The 23,125-nt window shown below is 36.5% G+C and overlaps 3 protein-coding genes across 3 annotated transcripts in view; all 3 read left to right on the top strand.

Moving 5' to 3' along the window:
* The first annotated feature begins 5,009 nt into the window (after positions 1-5,009).
* LOC306865409 (malate dehydrogenase, mitochondrial) lies at positions 5,010-9,478 on the top strand. Its single transcript, XM_079409993.1, has 9 exons — positions 5,010-5,256; positions 6,777-6,945; positions 7,438-7,521; positions 7,734-7,843; positions 8,020-8,145; positions 8,266-8,343; positions 8,604-8,703; positions 8,871-9,022; positions 9,174-9,478. Exons 1-9 carry the CDS (start codon positions 5,194-5,196, stop codon positions 9,303-9,305), a joined length of 1,014 nt encoding a protein of 337 aa, XP_079266119.1. The 5' UTR covers positions 5,010-5,193; the 3' UTR covers positions 9,306-9,478.
* A 785-nt stretch (positions 9,479-10,263) lies between these two features.
* Positions 10,264-15,896, top strand: LOC306865401 (uncharacterized protein). The gene is made up of 13 exons (XM_079409976.1): positions 10,264-10,587; positions 10,664-10,752; positions 10,896-10,992; positions 11,876-12,159; positions 12,415-12,578; positions 12,685-12,831; positions 12,991-13,071; positions 13,155-13,257; positions 13,362-13,417; positions 13,509-13,617; positions 13,728-13,812; positions 13,933-14,077; positions 14,201-15,896. Exons 1-13 carry the CDS (start codon positions 10,456-10,458, stop codon positions 15,712-15,714), a joined length of 3,006 nt encoding a protein of 1,001 aa, XP_079266102.1. The 5' UTR covers positions 10,264-10,455; the 3' UTR covers positions 15,715-15,896.
* A 535-nt stretch (positions 15,897-16,431) lies between these two features.
* Positions 16,432-23,125, top strand: part of LOC306865866 (ryanodine receptor 1-like) — a gene marked incomplete at its 5' end in the record, with an annotated part of 54,251 nt that continues 47,557 nt past the window's right edge. Inside the window, 4 exons of the mRNA XM_079410691.1 lie at positions 16,432-16,479; positions 20,155-20,274; positions 20,367-20,468; positions 20,653-20,673. Coding sequence (XP_079266817.1) covers positions 16,432-16,479; positions 20,155-20,274; positions 20,367-20,468; positions 20,653-20,673 — 291 coding nt within the window. The remainder of the gene's footprint in view (positions 16,480-20,154; positions 20,275-20,366; positions 20,469-20,652; positions 20,674-23,125) is intronic.

Here is a 23,125-nt window from a genome sequence, read left to right on the forward strand (position 1 = left end):
GATCATGTGACACTGAAGAGTGGAGTAATGATGCTGAAACTTCAGCTTTGCTTTACAGGGATACACTATATTTTAAAATATATTAAAATAAAAAAACCAATATTAGAAATTGCATTAAGAAAAAAGTTAACAATATTACAGATTTTATTAATGATCAAATAATTAACTTATTTAATTAACTTATTGACTTATTTTCTCGAAATAACGAGAAACTTTCTCGTAATAATGACTTACTCCTAATAAAAAATAATAATAATAATAATAATAATAATAATGACTTACTCCACGCATGCGCAATGCATGAGTGGCGGCACACTAGCGACATCTGCTGGTCAAAGTCATGCAGGAACACCGCAAACATTTGTTCTGTAATCTAAAACCGTATAATATATCATTAAATAACGATTTCAGATCAATTATCTGCATGTATTATCTGCATGCAGTCTTTTGTTACTCTGCCAGACAATGAAGTTCATGGCTTCAGATATAGAGGAATATATTCCAACAAAAATCACACGCATTTTATGAAGAAATGAAAGCCATTACACATATAAACTTAACGAATAGTGTTCATTTCGATGATTTGTTAGTTTTTTTATTAGCTGTCACTTTAATGCATCACATGCATAAGCCCACAATGTTTATACAGTAGCCCAATCCTAAAAAAAATTGTTGATCCATTTTGAATGCTAATATCTTCTAAATCTGAATTTTCAGATTTAAACTCACCTCCTTGTCATCCAAGATGTTGATGTCTTTCTTTCTTCAGTCGTAATGAAATTATGTTTTTTGAGGAAAACATTTCAGAAATTTTCTCCATATAGTGGACTTCTATGGTGCCTCCGAGTTTGAACTTCCAAAATGCAGTTTAAACGCAGCTTCAAACGGCTCTAAATGATCCCGGCCGAGGAAGAAGGGTCTATCAGGGAATGAGCACCCCCTGCTGGCCGGACTAAAACGAGCTGCTCAGGCCTGCTTCGCTCATGCAACAGCTACATTTTGGTTTTGCGGCTTTTTAAAGCTGCCCTAATAGAGGGGTCGCGCATCCTGATAAGATCAATACAGCCACTAGGATGTGCTACCATCTTAAATAAAGAGTTCAAACTCATGATTAAGGTTGTGAATTAATGACAACAGAATGTCAGCAGGCCCGTTTAATACCTCATCTGAAGGCAGGGCCAGACTGGGATGCAATTTCAGGGCGGGAAATCTCACACTCTTACAGGCCACACAGAAAAAAACGGGGCCATATTTGTACCTTTTGGGGTACAACAGCTTATCAGTGGAGCAGCACTCTTAAAATAACGTCTTTGTACCTTTTTAACCCAATAGGTTGGCTACATACACTAATCTATATCTATATATAATGTTCTCTATTATAGATCAGTGTTCCTTTTTTACCCCTAATAGTTAGGCCTATATATTAGTACCTTAAGGGTACAAATATGTAGGCCTAACTATTAGGGGTAAAAAAGGAACAAAGATGTCCTTTTAAGGGTACTGTTTCAGTGACAAGCTGTTGTACCCCAAAAAGTGCAATTTTCAAATTTGCAAATACATCCACAACCATTTCTGAAACCACAGACAACCCTATTATTTGTATGGCCATCACATAAAAAGGTCTAAATCCTTTGTCTAGGGCCATGGAAAATAATTACAAATTTTTATTAAATTATAGAATGATTATAGAAAATATTACTTTTATTTGGCAAGGATGCTTTAAATTGATCAAAATTGATGATAAAGACATTTATAATGTTACAAAAGACTTCTGTTTCAGATAAATGCTGTTCTTCTGAACTCTCTATTCATCAAAGAAACCTGGGGAAAAAATCTACTGTTTTCAACATAATAATAATAATAATAAATGTTTTTGAGCACCAAATCAGCATATTAGAATGATTTCTGAAGGATCATGTGACACTGAAGACTGCAGTAACGATGCTGAAAATTCAGCTTTGAAATCACAGGAATAAATTACATTTTAAAATATATTCAAATAGAAAAAAGTTATTTTAAATAATACAAATATTTTACAATATTAATGTTTTGCTGTATTTTGGATCAAATAAATCCAGGCTTGGTGAGCAGAAGAGACTTCTTTAAAAAAACATTAAAAATATTACTTATCAAAACCTTTTGACTGGTAGTGTATTAAAACACATTTTCTATAGTGCCTAAATGTCAAAATTAGTAGCCTACAATATAGGCCTATTTGTTGAAAACATTATAATACGCTATTGAATTATTAGGCTGTGACTCATATTATTTTTGTGTTGCTGTCTGCTCTAGCTCCCTCCCTGTACATTAAATCCATGTGAATATCTGTCTCTGCTAAATTTTTTAATGTAACTTTACAATCGATATTGATGTCCTTTAGCACAATATTCTGAATGATGATAATAATGAGGTGCTACTGATAGCCTAACAGGTGCTAGCAGTTTAATACTCAACTAGGTTAAAGCTGCAGTCTGTAACTTTTTTTGGTTAAAATTGATCCAAATTCAATATTTGAGCAAGTACATAATCAGCCAATGTTCAAAATTATTGCCTTACTTTAGCCCGATTCACAACGGTTAGCTTATAATCATGTTTTCTAATTTGAGTGGTAGGGGTAGGTTTTCGCGGGAAATTCGAGCATGTCATTACGTCATGTCTGTAAACATAAATAAGTTTTCCCGGCTAGTAGGCTATCGCATGTGAGGATCCTGCAGGTGGCGGATCGTTTAGCTTTTTCTCACAGCAGCTAGAATAATTAAATGTATCATTTTGATGGTGGATTGTAATCCAGAAAGGATGATATGAAACACATGCGAATGAAACTAAATTATATTCCAGTTTTACATACATCCAGTAAGTAACTGCGACGTCGTGGAAACATTGTGGATCAATAGTTGTGTGCTGGTAATCAGTTGGTAACTTTTTATTATTATTTATTTTCTATGAGCGGACATGCAGTCCTTAAACCTAATTTATGTCCTTATATGCCCAAACTAATGTAAAGGTTGTTTCAACAGCTGTGAATGATGAATACAGACTCTCTTCTGTGGGGTGACTAGCAGTACTGTTTACTTTAGACGTGAAGCTGTCTAACTAGTGCATTATTAGGAAAGGAGATTTGCAAAGATTCATAAAAAAACCCTTATACTCACTTCTTGTGTAGGTGAGGCTGGATCATGAATGATTCACGCAAACATTAATAGACGCATTTAGGCAGATCGGGGATCGGCGCATTCACTTCAAAGCGAAAGTAATGCTAATCCTTTGCGTCTTCAGCGGCTCAGATGCCTGGAGTAAAAGAAGACTGCTATATTCATTATTACGTCCAACATAACACCTCAATCACTTAATCTGAGACATCTTGTCTTCCCCTGCACTGTAGTCGACACAATGGCAGGCAGTTCACTCAGGGCGGGTCTAAAGTAAGACGGTATTGTCAATCAACTATCGTGGGAGCAGCCTGTACAGAACTACGTCATTCTGACAGGAATCTCAGAACAGCCAGATTTGAGAATAAACACTGGGTGGATTTTTATAATTATAGGATGGATGTGTACACACACTTCCAACACACATGTATGTTTAAGCAACCTGAAAAGTGAATTTTGAATCCGATGACCCCTTTAAGTCATACAAAATAATATTTAAGCATCAAAACAAAGGCATTTACATGGTCAGTTACACACATTCAATCCAAACATGGGCAAATGCAAGCATCCTAAAGTCCCTGGCGTCGCATTCAGGCACATATGTCAGGAAACACAATTCCAGGCTGCATAAAGATGGTAAATTGTAAGGAACACTATATTGAGTCCAATGACTTTTAGTTTAAGCTGATTATTTATTATAGGTGGATATATTATTATTATGCAACAAAAGAACAACAAATACAAAGACAGAATAAGAACAAAAGACAACCATGAGGGTTACATACATTAATCCAAAGCAATGGATAAAGAGGGTGAAAGTGATTTCAAGTACAACATGTTCCTGGAACAACATTCCAATCAACCAATCAGAATTGAGAGATAACTTTTCAGGAAATATCTGTTTTAGGCTTACAATCAGGGTAAGGTGCTTCTACACCCTTGTTAATCAGCTATCATTTCCCTCTGATTTTAGGGATAAATTATAGGTAGGTTTAGGGGTAGGGATTAGCCTTTTTCACAAGAATCGGAAATTACGTCAGCGCAGGGTAAAATCACTTCCGTTATAGGTCTGCACCTATTATATCAGTGTGTCCTTTTGTCAAATAATGCGTCTTACCTTTTCTGTTTTGTCTGTTTTCCAAGTTGTTGTTATATAATCTATAAAGAAATAACATTTGACTTGTTTGTAACTTATATGGCCACTCAGACCGCTGACTCTGAGATAATGTGCTTAACATCTGGATGGTTTCTATTCTCCATCTCCGGCAAAGTCCCTTTGATCTCAAATCACCACATCATGATAAATTACTTCAAAATGACAACATTTATGACCAGATGCACATTTTTCCAAGAATATTAAGCAATTCTCAGCCCGGTTGAAGCATATTAAACTCAAAACAACATTTAGAATTAAACAAACTTGTATTTGTGATGACCCGAGCTGACCAAACAGTTAATTGTGAAATGTTTGCGCTTTGTAGAGTACAGTACCAGCAGTTCAAGTATTTTCATAGGATCTAATTTGTAAAAAGAAGACTTTGATTCTTGAATTCATTCTTGTTTTGCCCTGCAAGCGCCAGACCGGAAGCCAGAAACGCGGAAGTGTGAAAAAGGCTAATTGGGTAAAGTCTATATTTTTTGGACAATAATGTTGATCCTGGATCAACAAAAGATGTTGATCCTGGAACATGTCTTACTTGGCAAAATAACGGCGACCGAATAAAGAGAAAAGTTTCAATGACGTTTCACCCAAACCGACCAATCGACCGCCAGAATGTGAACAGCCATTGAAAGAGTAGGCGGTGATAAACCCCGCCCCTTTGAATGTGACTGACAGAAATTCTATTCAATCATAGCACTGCATACTCACAGCTACACCAATCAGAGAAGGCCAGTAGCTCATAGCGTCAACTACGCTTGGCTGCGCCGTAGGCTCGTTCTCGCCTGGTTGTCTTGTTAGAGGACGTTGGAGTCACAGTCAGGAGGGGCTCTATAGCAAATATTAAATTTAAAACAGTAAGCACTTACAGAGAATCGAGCCAGCATGTTCTCTCGCATCGCTAGACCAACCGCCACACTCGTCCGGGGCTTGTCCACCTCCTCACAGGTAAAATCTCATATTTGTGAACGTGCAAGTGCGCTAACGTTAGCGTCCATGATTTGTATGAATGAGTATGTGATGACGGTATTATATCAAACTGAGATTAATACTCAGTGTACTTTTTTCCCTATACTCATTCGTGTTTCTTAATTAGCCATAGACTACAATAGTATAATTGAAACTAAGTTAAGTAAACCTGCATCTAGGTAACCTAGAAATTACCGTGCTTGACATTTAACTAGCCGTCACATTGACAGTGTAGGTGTTGCAACATAACTCCTTCCTTAGTCATATGGCCATCATGTTAATGAAAATTGCAAGGATCATTCAGTATTCCCCATTAGGCTGTTGAAATTCTGTGATCGCACATGAGAAGGTTTTTATTCGACCTTGCCAACTCGTTTAGTCTGCCTGTGTAGGATCATCTTTGTTAGAGGAGGCATCACTTTGACTCACGTCCACCTTTGAAAGGTCATTACTGTAAACCGCTAACGTTACTTGACTCACTGTTGCGTAGTAAATCCAGCAAAATGTCTTGATCTGTAATGAGAGATCAGGATTAATGCAGCGTTTGTGTTGTGAACAGCAAGGCCATGGGGAAAAGCAAAAGTGCTACAAAGATGCTGTCAGTTGTGCCATCTTATATTTATAATAAGGCTTATACTTTTATTTTTATACAGCAGGGTAAACTGAGGTCTTGGGACCACAAAAAATTTAAAACGTTGAAAATAAATATTATTAAACAAGATTGAACTAAATAAACAAATATAAATAGTTTAGTTAGTGAATAAATAATAAAATAGTAGTTTTATATGAAGAAACAATGTTTTAACAGTCCATACTAGAGTGAATAGATTTTTTTTTTAAACGAATGTAACAGAAACTAGATATATTCCAAGTAATATTTTACACATTAATAATATAACATTTGAAAATCACAGTATATGTTGAATCTTTATACATTACAATATAGAGCTGCCTTTTAAATATTTATTATGGGGTGTGATCATATTTGTGAGTCCGTGGCATTTAACAGATGCTTTGTTATAAAAGTCTTTGACATTCTTTTTTTAACATAATGCAATGCATGCAGTTCAGCTTCCATTTGTAAAACTAATTAGTTTGTTTGCTTGCTCTAAACATATTCATATGCCATGCAGACTTCTTTTTTTACTGTCTAAAAGAGTCCTAAACTTAAACTCTGTGGTTGGAAAAATTCCCACTGGCTTTTTTCCAGACTTAAAAGGTCCCAAGGTCAAGATTTAAAAAAATATATATGTTGGTGTGACCTACGTTTGTAAACACAATTTTTAACATTTGCATTCAGTGTTTTTTCAATATTTTTTGGTTTAATCACTTTTTAACAATCAGATTATGATTAATGATCCCTCTTTAATGTATTTAATGCACACAACAATACGAAGCAGTAAATTTATTGGCCTGTGAAATCAAAGGGCACTTTAATGATAAGAGTAAGGTGGATCAGCATATATTGTGACACATTGCAATTTTTTTTCTCCTTGCAGCACAATGCAAAAGTAGCTGTCTTGGGTGCCTCAGGTGGCATCGGGCAGCCCCTGTCTCTCCTGCTGAAGAACAGCCCCTTAGTGAGCGAGCTTTCGCTCTATGATATTGCGCACACTCCTGGAGTGGCTGCTGACCTCAGTCACATTGAGACCAGAGCCACTGTCACAGGTACAGAGATGGTTTCAGAACCTCAAACCCCTTAGGTTTGGGTTAGTCATTTGAGTTTTTATTAGTTGAAGAGAAATCATATTTGCTACTTCAAAGTTGGCATGCAATGATAATTTAATCTATATCCATGTCTTTAATCTATTTTCTAAATGCGTCTTTTTGATATTCTTGTGAAAGATTCATCCATGTAAAATTTTGAAGCCTGTAGTTTGTAATTCAAATGTAAACTGTGAAACAACAGACTTCTCTCTTGGTCATGTATGCCAGACTTCAATCATTTAGTTCACTTAAACCTTGCCAGTTTCTTCCAATCAAACTCCTATTCAGATCTGCCTCCATCCAATCAACAACTGATAGAACAAGTCTCTCACCTTTTTTTTTTTCTCCCAAAAATCCCTTTCACTCGGATATAATTCACAATGCAGAGGAGAAGAACTTCTGCTACTTTCATGTCAATGTGTCTGCTGTAGCATTCACTGTCTTGCATTGTAGGATACATGGGAGCAGATCAGCTGGGTGCTGCATTGAAAGGTTGTGAAGTCGTTGTCATCCCTGCTGGTGTCCCAAGGAAGCCTGGTGGGTATATTTGACCTCTGATTTATTTTTATTTAAATGCATTTAAATCCGCATTTGTAACCCATTTTATTTGTGCATATGTGCAATATGTGAAATGTTGATTGGCTTAAACATACAAGGGCTTGGTAATGTAAATGGACTCAATTATAAATCCAAAATTTATAGAAACCCACCAGATTTTCTCAAGATTATGCTTTTGGTCCTTTTTCTAGGTATGACACGTGATGATCTGTTTAACACCAATGCCACCATTGTGGCCACGTTAGCTGATGCTTGTGCCCGTCACTGTCCTCAGGCCATGATCTGCATCATTTCAAACCCAGTAAGTATACGGTCTCAGGAGCCTTGCATTGCTAAGATATGACTTTATACCTGCTCAAAGATCAAAGGGCTTATAGCACTGTACATGACTGTAAGATAATTATATATTAACATAATTGATAAATGTTTCTATAGAAAAATAGATTCTGTATTGAACTTTGATGCTGTGAATTTCAGGTGAACTCCACCATCCCGATCACATCAGAGGTGATGAAGAAACATGGTGTCTACAACCCCAACAAAGTCTTTGGTGTCACAACACTGGATATTGTCAGAGCAAACACTTTTGTTGCTGAGCTCAAAGTGAGTTCTATAAATTGATAGAAGAGGAATAGATTTTTAAGAGCAGGGTTATTTAATGTCATCACTAGAAAACATATCTGCACAGTCAGTTTATTGCCACCATTGCTGCACTATTTCCAGGGCCTTGATCCCGCCAGAGTCAATGTGCCTGTTGTCGGAGGTCATGCAGGAAAGACCATTATTCCTCTCATTTCACGGGTAATGAAAATCTGTATTACTACCTAATTTATTCAATAAGTATATGAACAGTATTATGCCACAATACCTAGCGAGACAAGCTGTGGTGGGATATTTTGTAGGTTGTTTTTTTTCTATTCTATATTTTTCCTTTGACATTGCACTGCATAACTCTCATAGGTCCAAAATCCAGTACTATGAACATAAAATAACTGATTGGCTGTGATTGCTTTTGAACAGATTTTTATTTTATTTATTATTTTATTTTGTGTTGTTTTCAGTGCACTCCCAAGGTTGAGTTCCCTGCAGATCAGCTGTCCGCTCTGACAGGCAGGATCCAGGAAGCAGGAACTGAGGTTGTGAAAGCTAAAGCCGGTGCAGGTGAGAACTGAAGTTTTATGATGTAAGACTGCTTGCTTGTTTTTGTTTTTTGATTAAGTACTCTGAAGTTTGGTTCCTTTGTTGCCGGCATTTTTATGGTGCAGATGCTCATGATCAGAAGATCTGGAATATGAATGTGTGTAAACTGAATGTGTCTCTGTTCATAGGCTCTGCCACTCTCTCAATGGCCTATGCTGGAGCCAGGTTCACATTCTCCCTTCTCGATGCCATGAATGGAAAAGAGGGTGTTGTTGAATGTGCATTTGTGAGATCTGAGGAGACAGAATGCAAATACTTCTCTACACCTCTCCTCCTCGGGGTAAATCTAGCTAGACCCTCTTTAGATGCTACTTCACCTTTTTTTCAGATAATACAAGGTCAAAGTAAACCATAAACTGGTAAAATAGACTAGGCTTTGTTTGTTTTAATGAACAATTTTTTAAGTTTAATTAAATTTTCTCTTTTCTCAGAAAAACGGTATTGAAAAGAACCTTGGTCTTGGCAAGCTCTCTGCGTTTGAGGAGAAGCTGGTAGCTGAAGCCATGGATGAACTGAAGGGCTCCATCAAGAAAGGAGAAGATTTTGCTTCAAACATGAAGTGATCTGTGCTTGTGGCACACTACCTGTGGAATGTCATTTATTTATAAAGCTGAGTCATTGTATGTCAACAAGGTTTCCTAAAATGTATTTTCATCATGTTCAAAGACACAGTCTTTGTACGATTAAAATGGTCAAATCCACCCATCAATAAAACGGTCTGTTTACCAACTCTATACATCTTTGCATTTCAGTTCACTCAATTTAAAATATTGCTATTTTGCTATGAGATCCTTTTATTGACTTGTATTTTGTTGTTGATAATTAGGTGCAATTTGAGTGAGTAAATCAATGTGGATTAATTTTACATAAACAGAAATGGCTAATCCTGAAAAATGAGTAATCCTGCTGTCGGTGTGTTTTTTTTTTTTTTTTTTTTAATCAAAGATCCTTATTAAAATGACTAGTGATTTAGAATTATTTAAGTGACATTTGAAATGGATATTAAATTTCCTATTAGTTTTTATTAATTATTCATAAATATATATGGCTGCAAATGTACTCCCTAGTTGTATCATTTGAGAATCAGTGCTGCATGCAAGAAAGATTTAAAATAATTTTCCCCCAAAATATTTCGCAACCATAACCAGCTAGTATTTAAAAAAGTTCTCAAATGTATAAATATCCAGTTTTATGTTTCTAGTGTTATTTCACATTTTCCCTTTACAGTAGCATACGCCGCGTTAAGAAATTTAAAACAAATATTACTTTTCAAATATGCAGAATATTAAATATTTAATTACCCAGTTTATTGTTCATGTTTTTTTTTTTTTTAAATGGACGGGTTAGGCCACGTCATCCCAAATTGCCCTCCACTTTATTGGCATAGAACTATATTGCCATGTAAATAGATAAATCAAAACAGGCTGATTTTTATGTATTCTGTCAAAGCTGAAGAAATACGTTTCTAAATTCTTGTCTCACGTTGTCTTATTTGCATAAGGCTTGCTCATTTGCATACGTGCTGAACGTCCTGCCTGCCACCGATCAGTACGCGCGGTTCGTACGAAAACATCGTCTCCGCATCCATCACCGTACTAATTAGCCAAATTTATCGTTTCCATGACTTTACTGTGCCAGTAAATTAACAACTAATTACACAAAACATTCTGAATCTAGATAGGAAGTTTTTTTTGTTGTACAGACTGTCGAATAATGTCTGGTTTGACAGAGGAGCGTTTGCGCGTGGTGGCGATCATTCACGCGCTCAAAGCGGTTGGTATCCGCGTGAAAAACTGGAAGAACTTTCTAAATGGAGATTCAAACGGTGAACAGACTTTTAGTGAGGTAATGAAACTCCTCATCGAAACTACGGGCATTTAATTGTTACTTAAATATGTAATACGTTGAATCTGTCTCTCAGGAGAGCGCTACACAACGCTTTGCTTTTGGACGTGACCTGCGCTTGCTCCCTCAACATGAACTGTCTGACATGGGCGGTACAGTACCTCAGTATGTTTAATCACTCATTTTGTTTGTTTGAAAATTTAAATAGCCAAAAAATAAGTTAACTTTTACGTGTGAAACATTACAGTGGTTGACAAATTGTTGAGAGAAACCTGTGTTTTGTATGCGTCTTGTGTGCTGGTTTACAGGTTCTTGGTGGAGGCCTGTGGGTATCTGTCACAATATCTGGATACAGAGGGTCTTTTCAGGAAGACTGGTTCCCTGAGTCGTATTCGGGCTCTAAGGGTAAATTCCTTCAAATGTGTCATGTCACAATGGCATTGAAAAGTATTTTTCTTCTTTGCATGATATATATATATATATATATATATATATATATATATATATATATATATATATATATATATATATACAGTGCTTTATAGTTTTAAAGGATTTTTTTTAGTTCCACTAGTTTTACACTGCTGGTTATTGTGATTTAGTTTTGATCAAAAGTGACAGTAAAGACATTTGTTACAAACCTTACAGATTTCTGTTTCGAATTAATGCTGTTCTGTCGAGCAAAGAATTCTGAAAAAATATATCACTGTTTCCACAAAAATATTAAAGTCCACATGAAATCACATGACAATTTACTTTATTAGCGCACATTGTTAGGCTTGATGTGAACAATTAATCCGTGCAAGTTAATCCGCTGAAAAAATTGTTTGTTTTGATAATCTTTAATCAAAACCTGAACGTTCTCTGACATCAGTTTGACGGCTTGGGCAGAATATACTTAAACACACCCCTCCAACCATTAGTCTGCTATGAGTTAGAGACAGAGAGGAGCACTGAAAAAATAAAATCACGCCCTCTATTCTGTTTCAGCTGGAAATACGTCACTACACTGAAATAAAGTCGACAGCAACTTCCGGTTCACGCTGACTTTAACCAGCGAAAACTCTCTTCAATATTGATAATAATAAGAACTATTATTAATTGAGCACCAATAATTATTGTAATTGATCAGCAAATCAGCACTAGAATGATTTCTGAAGGATCATGTGACACTAAAGACTGTATTAATGGCTGCTAAAAATTCTGTTTTGCCATCACAGAAATAAATTACATTTTAAAATGTTAAAATGGAAAACAGTTGTAACGCCCAAATGCTTCTATTTAATAGGCAGATCTGGAGCAGGGAAAGCCCGTCTTCCTTCCCCCGCATGGATCCCTCCTACAGGCCTGTGATGTTGCCTCTCTCATCAAGCAGTTCCTGCGTGAGCTGCCATCTCCTCTCATCCCTACGGACCTCCAGATCCCTCTGATTCAGGCCCAGGGCCTTGAGATGACGCATGACCAGGAGGGAGCGAGAAACAGAACAACACTGCTCATAACAGCTCTGTTTCCTTCATCCCACGCTCTTGCACTTAGATACCTCTGCACTTTTCTGCATCAAGTTGCAGAGAGGTTTTATATTTGATTACAGTTTGAAAATATGCAGATTGTTTTTAAGTTTCTTATACTTTTTGCATTTGTGCAAATGTTAAAGGAAGATTCTCATATTTTTTTGTAATCTTTATGCTTTATTCAAATTTATTATCTGTGGTAATTGATAGCATCCAACAAACACTTTACATATACATGCAGACAATGCACAAGCTCATTCTTGGAGGTCAGTAATGATTGTTCAGTACTTTTTTCCTCATGTTCATGTTTGATCAGATGCAGCGAAAATAGAATGGATGCTACCAGTCTGGCAGTTGTTATTGCTCCTAACCTGCTTCAGTCTCCAGCTCCACCTTGCAAACTCACTCTGGACACAGAGAAATATTTAGACCAGCAGACATCAGTGATCAAATCACTTATTCTTCATGCAGATCGTATTGGTAAAGATGTATGAGATTTGTGTGATTTGGTGAACTTGCCATTTTCTGGTTTTATCATCATTTTTATTTTGTGTAAACTGAACTTGTGCATGCATTTGTATATCAGGTGGTGTTCCATCATGTGTGTTGGAGGCAACAAGAGCAACAGGGAGAATGGAGACGCCCTCTCCTGCAGGTGGCGCCATGTTTAGTAAGAGGACAGGACTCAGTGTTTACAGAAGTCTGAGAAGACAGCGGAGGCGAAGTGTTGGTGGTGAGATTTTGATGATAAATACATGGCGTCATCCTTGATTTTAATCATATATATATATATATATATATATATATATTATTATTTTTCTTTTTTTTATTTATTTATTTTTATATATACTAATTAACTAATTAATTAATACATTTCAAAATATTGTTTCAGAAATATTTGTAGATGCTTTTTACAAACTGAAGCCATGTCGTACTCTCACTGCACCACCGATAGTCTTAGATATCACACCAGGTGAGCCACAATATTTTTGTATGGCGAGTGCCTTCATATAAATTAGTATCTCTTTATCAAAAACATTTTTTTGATTTCTGCAGTGACTCCTCTCTCAAAAAGGCCCACCCCTCAATCACCAGTTACAGTCAAACGCAAAGCCACTGAGGAATCACTTCCTGAGCTTGAAGGATCTGCAAGAAAAAGGTTATTTGTGACTTACCTGATAGATCAATATCTATGGTGTCTGGTTATCAGATAGCTTCATGGACTACTTGCAGATAATGTATTATGAGTTTATTATTGTTCAGGCGATCTCTGCATGACCTAAGAGAGGACACACCGACAACCATCACCCAGCCAGAAGGTCAGTCTATTTATGTGTGGATTTTAACCGCTCATCTCCTGATTGTTGCAGAATATTAACACAACAAAGTTGCTTTGCAAAAATCTGCTAGAATCTGTAAGCAGTCATAGTCCCCTGGAAGAAAAGTGTAGTAAAGAGGATCCCATTGCCACCACTTCCAAAAAGAGAAAGCACATGAAAGAACAGCGGAAATCACTTAGGTATCGTGACGACACTCTACGCTGTGCTAAAATTGCCAAACAATTTGGGCATGAATTCTCATGTACAAAAAGTAGCAGTCAGCCTTATCTGTCTGTTTTGGAGTTTTCAGGCCTCCAGCACAAGAAGAAAAGGTGCATCGGAGAAGAAAATCTCTCAGATTTTTCACTGTGTCCAGTGGCAACAACAGTAACCCAGTGTGTTTTTTTTTTTTTTTTTGGCAAAACCAATTGCCATCTTTTTTTTCCTGTGATTTTAGTAGTTTTCAATTGGTTTTAACTAGTTTGTTTCCTTCTAACGTGGTTCAATACTTCTAGCTTTCAGTGATACCAACACACAAAGACCCTGAAAACTGTTTTGAAGAACACAAAGAACAGCCTGACTATAAAAGCGGTTCACCACTTACAAATGCTGATGTATCTCCAAAGATACCACTTATCCTCATTGATGGTCCAGGAGGAGGTTTGGATCAGTCTTTATTAATTTATTTGAATAACTTTTGACTATTTGTTGAATTAAGACTATAATTATTTTCCTGTTTTCTTTTGTGTAAATAACACATTTTTTAAACATTTTTTACTGTAGTTGTTGGGAATGAGGTGGATGATGACCCGGATCTTCTCAACTGTAGTTTTACTGAAAACCATAATGCTTGTCTAAACATGGTATCTGAAGTATCTTGCATTCAAAGACAGGACAGTGGGGAACATTGTGATGATGAATGCTGGACTGTACTCGAAAATGAGAACTTTGAGCAGTTTGGAGAATGTGAGGTAATACAATCTCTCAGTCAAAACAAGGAGTCTAAGATAAATTTAAGCACAGAAGTAGAGAATGAACCAGAGGTGAAGCAGCCAGAAGAGCAGCCTCGTAAAGAGTCCAAAAAAGTGAAGAATACCTCCAAGAACCGATCCCGTCCTCGTAGATCCATAAGCCTCCCTGAGGTGACGCTGGAATCGTGTCTGGAGGAAGTTGGTAGAGCAGAAACTGAGATGGATAACACTGTCTGGCCAATGTTCGCAAGTCTCACTCTTTCAAATGAGCAGGAGAATGTAACCATGGAGAAGGTGGTGGGTGTCAAAGAAGCGCAAGAGACCAAAGTTAAAACTTTAAAGAATTATAAGCAAGACAAAATGGCAGATTCAACTCTTGGTTTCAAAAGACCCCTTCTGCGTTTGTCCGTGGCTGAGCGACTTAGAGGCTTTAGTGCTTTGACCTTGCTTCTCCGGACATCACGCACGGCACCTCAGTTTCGGGAAAAACCACAGGAATCCCTTCAGAGGGGACCCACACGTCTTCGGAGACAAGGTGCTCAACGGTTTGGCCGCTCTATCAGTCACGAGGGAGTGTCAGAGAGACCACTAGAGCAGAGCCCTGTGGGATCTCCACCTGCAAATCAGGCTTTCATTGATATACATGACGCTAGCCCTGATTCAGGTGTGGAGTCGGTCGATCATGAGCCGATTATTGATTTTAATCATCAAGATGTGTGCAAGATGTCACAAAATTACCCTAAAGTTCAACTGACAAATGATGTGCACGTATATTCTCTGAGCTCGTTGGGAAATCTTAACCAAGATCCAGTTTTACCCACAACAGACAAAATTGAAAATCAGTTTCTCTGCAAGCAAACAGAGCAGGATGTCGAGGAACTTGATCTTCATAAACTATTGGATCAGAAGTGCCACATTGGTGGTCATGGTGAAGACGATCATCAAGATTCAAACGTTCCTGCAGAAGTTCTTACACCTGAACTTGCATCTCCAATGTTCTTCCAGCAGATGGTGCCATTGAAACTCTTTGAAGACACAAGCTCAGTCGAAGATTTCAAAACGGATCAAGTCTCTCCTCTGAATGGAAGTGAAAAGGAAACCCCCTCATGGCTGAATGCCAGTCCTCCATTTGGGTTTTCAAATTTTGCTCCTTTGTCATTTGGTGGTGTGATTTCTAAAGATGACACCCGTAACGGGTCGCCTTGCGATCGCTCCCCTCCTGCCTTTCAGTTCAGGCATCTGACCGCAAGGAGGCACTACAGAGACTCTCCCCGCTGGCCCGCGCATGAGGTGCGAATATCTGCATGGAACCCATTGCCACTTTAAACTTTTAGATATTTTCATTTTTATTGGTTAAATAAATATCAGTTTCCAATGACTGGGACCTGAAACTGGATTGTGTAATCATTTAATTATTATTTGTGGAACAATACTTTTATTTGTGTTTTTATGTTTGTGAGCTGCCACAAATTTTCTTTGTTCTTAATAAAATCTGTTTCAATAGTTCAATTTTTGTTGTTGTTTTATACAAGGTCAGTTTATTTAATTTTTTCTTTAATCTTTATAAACAAAATATTGAGTACTCAGTTTTTACAAACAGGATAAAATTACTTTATGGTCATTTACAGTTTATTTATTTTGAATATCTCAAGCACTGGTCAAGTTCAGAGAAAGCATTAAAAAGGAGGGTACAATGTCACTCATTCAATAAAAGCTTCAGTCCCTGTTATCATAAAAAGATGTTAAAAACAATATCATTATGTAGTAGCTAAACCCAACAGAGTGGTAATGTTAGTTTAATGAGGCTTGTGCTCCTCCCCTTTGATGTGGAGCAGAGAGAGGAAACTAGAGAAAGTGGAGCTGCCTGTTATTCTCTCTGAACCACATTCACCAGAGCTGGAGACTCTTGAGTACTCCCACACAGACAAGCAGGCTGCGGTCCGAGTGGGGAAACTAAGTCTGGGATCTGTCCCAGCCAGGAAGAAGGAAAGAGAGGGGACAGCATCTGACGTCTGCTGCTTGTACCTATAGATTGTCTGCACCATGGCAGAAGGAGCAGAGGGAGACGAGGAAATCCAGTTCTTACGAACAGTGAGTTATACTTGACAATACCATACCTGTATTAATTTGCATAACATACCTTATAGTGTATGTGTGATAGCACATGTTTTGTTTGACCCTCTAACTCTAGCACTCTTCTAATTATATTCTTTAAAAAAACCTTGGCCCTTTTAGACATGCACACTATTCGTTTACTAACTGCTTGTTTTCTTTAAAAAAAAAACTAACACTAGCTTCTCTAATATTTTTGTATTCTACCTATTTGTTTTTATTTATTATACAATTAACAAAAGCAAAAAAGTCCTCTAACACCAGCTGGCTCTATTCTATATGTATTCTATTCTATTCTATCTGTTTGCTTTTAATTTATTATATAATAAAAAAAAAACCTTGCTACGTGTACTGCGTTAAGCTAACAGTTATAGCACTTGCATATCATTGCTCTTTTGTTGATTTTGATTGTTTCCATTGTCCTCATTTGTAAGTCGCTTTGGATAAAAGCATCTGCTAAATGACTAAATGTATATATTACACTGTATATTATGCTTTAGAAATGTGATTTTTAATGAATGTAAATCATACGAAATCATTATCACAATGTATGATAAAACATTATCACAAATCATATTAACACTACACTTTTTATATTGTTGAAGTTGACTACATTTTGACAGCTTTCTCATGCAGTTTTAATGGATGTTTTTGGATGAATGTGGAGTGACATGACCAGGTGTGTGGATTTGCTGTCATTGTTGTCTATTTATACACGGTGCAGTGCAGAGGTTGCATTGTCACTGTTTGAAACAAGACTTGGCACTGTGCACAGAAGCATGAAAGCAATATACTGCCACGACTAAAATATAAATCTAGGCTATAGAGTAAATATTCAGGGTGAAGATATGTGAATTTAGGATGCAAGAATGAGGTCTATTACTGCTCTAATATGCAGTTGCACTCCATACTGTTAAGCTTCTATGGAGAGAGGAGCCAATCCTTGACCTTAGTGTTGTAAATGCCTGACCTGGTTGTGTTGGGGTTATGTCAGCATGAACACCAAGTCATTCTTGCTTGAGCTAAAACTGTCCTGTCAGGGATGCACTGAAAGATTTTACCACAGTATGGAGTTCTTCCAATGCAGAAGATTGAGATAACTAGTGCTGCTCTGCTGTTGTTTGTGATGCTGCTGTCTATGAGCTCTGGGTCTATATACAGAGATGGGATTAGCAGCTTTCTGGGCTTGTCCTAAACCAACACCTGTTTGTTTCAGTCTATTTAAGAAGTCTGTTACATGTCCTCCTACTTTTATGACAGCCTCTAGAGCTTTTCGGCTCATATTTATAGTTTTGTTTGATTAACCGGAACATTTCATGAACACCGTTTAACTGTTTAATGAAGGAACTACACTACCAGTCAAAAGTTTGGAGACCAGTTTTTATTTGTTGCTCATGATCTGAAAGTCTTCTGAAATTCTTGAAATTAAGTTTGTAGACACATATGACTTGTATGTCCTGAAAAATCTGTTTTTTTTATTGTATTGGAAAAAAAAGTTGGACTTGATAGTGAAAGAAAAACTGTTAAAAAGTGTCCAGCTTGTGAACTCCTGTATACAAACTATAATTTCCATACTCTATTTGTGTTGGATGATTTTATTATTATTCTAAATTGTGCAGGTGTGTCCTAACTTTTGACTGATAGTATGTATTTCAGGATTCAGATAATTTTGGATCATTCTTTATTTAAAGTTTTATTCTGGAGTGATCGTTCAACAGGAGTCAGTCTCTGTTAGACTCTGTGCTACTGATCTTTAGTTCTGACTGTCATTAATGAACAATCATTTGCTCATGGCTCAGTTTCCAGTCAGCATTGTTGGCGGATATGTCGTGCTTCTTTCTTGCTCGAGAAAATTGCATGTAGCAGGTGCTATAGCCTGAAATAGAGGGGCAGAGAATGAGAAGGCCGGGACAGACAAGTAGGGGAGAAAGCTGATTGAAAAAGAATTGAATGTTTGTTTTACTGTAATTAGCATAGCTAATGTTTCAAAAATTTGACATGCTAAAATTACTAAACTATTTTAAATAACTTTTTTCTTTATCTTTATACATGTAGTTTTTTGTGACCTCTTGTCTATGGAAACTGCAAAAATCTAAATGTTGATTTAAAAAATGTTTAAGCTCAAAGAAATGATGCATTTCTGCAGTAACTTGTAATATCTTAATGCACAAATTCCCATAAATTTAAAAATATAAATAAATGAAAATGTAAAACAAAAATAATGTAGAACTATTACAATATTACCACATTTTAAAATAACTGTTGTCTATTTTAATATTAATCCAGTCTTCAGTGTCACGTGAATCTTCAGAAATCATTCCAAAATGCTGATTTGCTACTTAAGATGTTGAAAACTGCTTAATATTTTTTAAGAAATCTTTGAATTGAAAGTTCAAAGGAATATTATTTATTTGAAATGGAAATCTTTTGTAATTATGTAAAAGTCTTTACTGTCATTTTTAACAGTTTATTGTGACCTTGCTGAATTATAATATTAATATATATGGGAGAACCTGATCCCACATTTTTGAACGGTAATATATTTCCAACAACAAGTTTAAATATGTTACATTTTAATCGGATGACTGTAAATGAGATAAAAACTCTTATTCCCTTGAAAATGCTTGTTGCATTTCCCCTTTCATACAGTATAAAAACTTATTCTGAGATTCATTCAATTCAAAACTAATAATATTTTTTTTTTTATTGTGATCTCACAATGACTATATTGTCAAGTGCTAGGTCTCAGGTTGCTAGCAGCATGTGTCAGTGTGGACAGGGTTTTTCACGGCCCACTGGCTTACATTCCAGCCCTGGAATATCTCAGCAGATGACACACTTACATACACGATACACCGTCACACTGACTAGTCTGTCAAGGACATGACCTGCCCTAAATTCTTTATAAAGACATGCTTACATTACATCTTTACTATAAAATGCTGACAATACAAATTACATAAACATGACATATTTGTACAACACATCATATAATTTGAACTGAATCAGTGTAGCGATTATGAGGCTGTCTATCAAATCAAGACTTTTTGAGGTCACCTTAAATGGGAATAGAGTTACAGAGGGCGGGTGCTGCACATAAAATTAGTAACACCACCATAAGCTTTATCACTATGTTCTATTAAGAACAATTATTTGACTTTCTTATGGAGATTGAATATATTAAGGCAAAAATCAAATAGTTTCTTCTCAAACAGGCCTCATCTAAGCCTCCTCATGTGTTTTGGCTGTAACCTGAGCCACATTCAGGATTAGATGCATGCTGCCCTGATCAAGGTTACAAATGCCATGTTATTTAGCAGCAACGTGTGCTATGAACATGCTGTTACAAAGAAAACACTGATGACTTGCCTCTAGCAGTATTTCAGGAAGTGTTAATATCTTACCAGACATCAGATTGGATTCCAAATAAGCAAAAAAAATCGAGATATTTCTTAGTAGTCGTAGTAGTCACACAATTCATCAATAAAGCATAATATTGTCTTGAACACAAAGTTGAAAGTTTATCATCAAATGAAAGACTGTGTTCCATTTTGTTAGCTTTTTTGCCCTTTAAATACACTAAACTATTTAGTTTTATTTAAAACTTGATATATAATCCTAAGAATGATGTCTTGACATCCGTTTTCTTTGTAGGATGACCAGGTGGTTCTACAGTGCACTGCTACTATCCTGAAGGAGCAGATCAAACTCTGTCTGTCCTGTGAGGGTTTTGGGAATCGCCTGTGTTTTCTGGAAACTACATCCAATGCTCAGGTTTGCTTTTCATTTATGTCATTCTGAATTTATGAAATATTGTCTACGGTTTTGGATTCCCAGTTTCCTGTACACTTTTTTTGCCATTCTAGAATGTTCCTCCTGATCTGGCTATATGCTGCTTTATTCTGGAGCAGTCCTTATCTGTGCGGGCCCTTCAGGAGATGCTGGCTAATACAACTGAGCTTAATGAGGTCAGTTCAGAGCACATACATCAGATCTTAGTCACCTAAAATAGTTCATTTAAGTTTGAAACAGCATGAGGGTTCTCCATTAAAGTGTACATATTTATAACCTGAAAACGTTTTCACATTGTTTTTCTGAGCTAAGGATGACTATCTCTTGCCCTTTTTCTTTATTCTCTTTTGCCTGCTTTAGGCAGTCGATTTGGATAAATGGGTATGTTTCTCTTTGTGCCTCAGTGTTTTTTGAATTTTGCTTATTCTTATTACTGTTTCTATTATAGCTGCCTTGTCATTGTGATGCTAAACACTGTCAAAGTGTCCTTGTCTTTACTCACCTTAATGTTGTGTTAATCTTTTGTTTAGTAGTCTTGTTGGAGTCTGAGAGGCATATACAGTCCCCTCCATAAGTATTGGAACAGTAAAGACAAAATTGCTCTGTTGGCTGTGGAGTCAAGACATTTGCAAATATGATTAAAAGATGAATATGAGACACAACTTCAGAATGTCACATTCATTTTATTATTAGCCGTTTCAACATGTACATGTTTTACCAAAGAACAGCACTTTTAGAGTTCATCCCAATCATTGATGTGAGCATAAGTATTGGGACAGTTGAACATAAGGTAGATATAAAAGATTAAAAGCTATTATTTAGTTGCAGATCCCTTGCGCACAATCACAGCAGTGAGTCTGTGACCCATAGACATCACCAGACTATTGGTCTCATCGTTTGAAATGCTTTTCCCAGCCTTTAATGCAGCCAGTTCCAATTGTTGCTTGTTTTGGGGAGTTTCTGGCTTTACTCTCCTCTTCAGCTGGTGAAATTCATGTTCAATTGGATTTAAATCTGGAGATTGACTTGGGCAATCTAAGACTTCCCATTTCTTTGCCCTTAAAACGTCTTGATTGAATTGGCAGGGTGTTTTGGGTCATTGTTCTGATGCAATATGAAGCACTTCCCAATGAATCTGGTGGCATTTTCTTGAATATTGGTAGCCAAGATGGTTTTGTACCCTTCCAAATTCATTCTGCTACTGTCATCATACATTACGTCATCAGTAAAGATGAGAGGCCCTGTTCTAGAGGCAGCCATGCATACCCGTGCCATGACACCACCTCCACCATGCTTTACATATGAGGCTGTATGCTTGGGATTATTTGCAGTTCCCTTTTTTTCTCCACATTTTAGCTTTCCCATCACTTAGATAAAGGTTCATCTTTGTCTCATCGGTCCATAAACACAGTTCCAAAACTCTTCTGGCTCACCTTTGTGCTTTTTTGCAAACTAATCTTGCCTTTCTATTTTTGGTGCTGGTCAGAGGTTTGCATCTTGCTGTGAGAGCATTACCCCAGCTTTCTGGAAGTTGTCGGTGATTTTACAGACGCGTCTTTTAGGGTTCATTTTCACACCTTTTATGATTTGTCTGTCATCAACTACTGTTGTTTTCTCAGCCGATCAGGCAGAGATGGCAAAAGTACACACATCCTTTACTCAAGTAGAAGTATAGATACTCGTGTTTAAAAATACTCTGGTAAAAGTAGAAGTACTGACTACACTTGTTTACTCAAGTTAAAGTAAAGAAGTATGGGCTCTGACATGTACTTAAGTAAAAAGTACCCATTACTACAACCTGTTTTAGTGTCATGCTGGTAACTGGACCTCACGTCATATTGACGCATTAATAAAAAAATACTTACAATTAATATTTAATATTGTTAGCTAATGAATGTATCATGACTGAACAACCAGCATGTAGAACAGGGCAGGACTGGGACAAAATTTCAGGCAAGGAAATCTCTCACTCATCCAGGCCATACCATACACCCACAGCAAATTCTCAAACGATGGATAGCCCTATTTTTTTTGTATGGCCATCACATTTAAAAACACAGGTTTGAAACCTTAGGCTGGGCCATGCAAAATATCTAAAGGTTCTCTATTGAACTGCACCTTCACTTCCATTTTCCTTTTCAGTCTTTTCATTTTCCATTATATCTCTCTACATCTCACTTTGTGTGCGTTTACTTTTTTCACAAATTTTCTTGTAGCTGTCACTTTTCCCATCATCCATCTACTGTTATGAACAGAACTGTCTCCACCTTGTTGCAAAACAACCACCTCATTGTGTTCTGTTTGCAATAACATAACTTTATTTTAGTTCAATTTAAAGTAGCACATTATGATGATTTGTTGTTCTATCTTATAATGACTTAAATACTATAGATTTAACACAACTATACTTTCTAAATTGCCTAAATGTCAAAATTAGTACAATAATAATTACATCATGACAATATCTTTAAAGAAAAGTCCTAACACTGTTCATGTTATTGCATTAACATGAGTCATATTTTTTCTCTTACCAAAATTAACCATGGTTTATTACAGTAAAAGTTTTTTTTTTTTGTAAGTTTGATTACAATCAGTTTTAATTTACAACCACAGTTGTACTACACATTTCATGGTTAGACTATGGTTAGTGTAGCAAAACCATGGTTAATTTGTTGTTACCATGGTTTAACTAGTAATCGTGGTTTTTGGTTTGAATTTTTGTAAGGGTTGTGTTGTTATCTGTCCTGGCTCCCTCTAAATGTATTATAAAACGATGTTTTGTACCATTTGTCTGCTAAATTACTACTGTAACTTTACAGTAGATAATGATGTT

Source organism: Barbus barbus (assembly GCF_936440315.1).
Source record: "Barbus barbus genome assembly, chromosome: 47".
Lineage (NCBI taxonomy): Eukaryota > Metazoa > Chordata > Actinopteri > Cypriniformes > Cyprinidae > Barbus > Barbus barbus.

Bases quoted from the DNA above. Each gene is read 5' to 3' on its own strand.
- LOC306865409 (XM_079409993.1), top strand. From the start codon at position 5,194: ATGTTCTCTCGCATCGCTAGACCAACCGCCACACTCGTCCGGGGCTTG. The intron at 7,522-7,733 runs GTGGGTATATTT...TCCTTTTTCTAG, and splicing joins TGGTGTCCCAAGGAAGCCTG to GTATGACACGTGATGATCTG. The intron at 8,344-8,603 runs GTAATGAAAATC...TGTTGTTTTCAG, and splicing joins TTATTCCTCTCATTTCACGG to TGCACTCCCAAGGTTGAGTT.
- LOC306865401 (XM_079409976.1), top strand. From the start codon at position 10,456: ATGTCTGGTTTGACAGAGGAGCGTTTGCGCGTGGTGGCGATCATTCAC. The intron at 13,813-13,932 runs GTGTGTTTTTTT...CAATACTTCTAG, and splicing joins GTGGCAACAACAGTAACCCA to CTTTCAGTGATACCAACACA. The intron at 14,078-14,200 runs GTTTGGATCAGT...TTTTTACTGTAG, and splicing joins CATTGATGGTCCAGGAGGAG to TTGTTGGGAATGAGGTGGAT.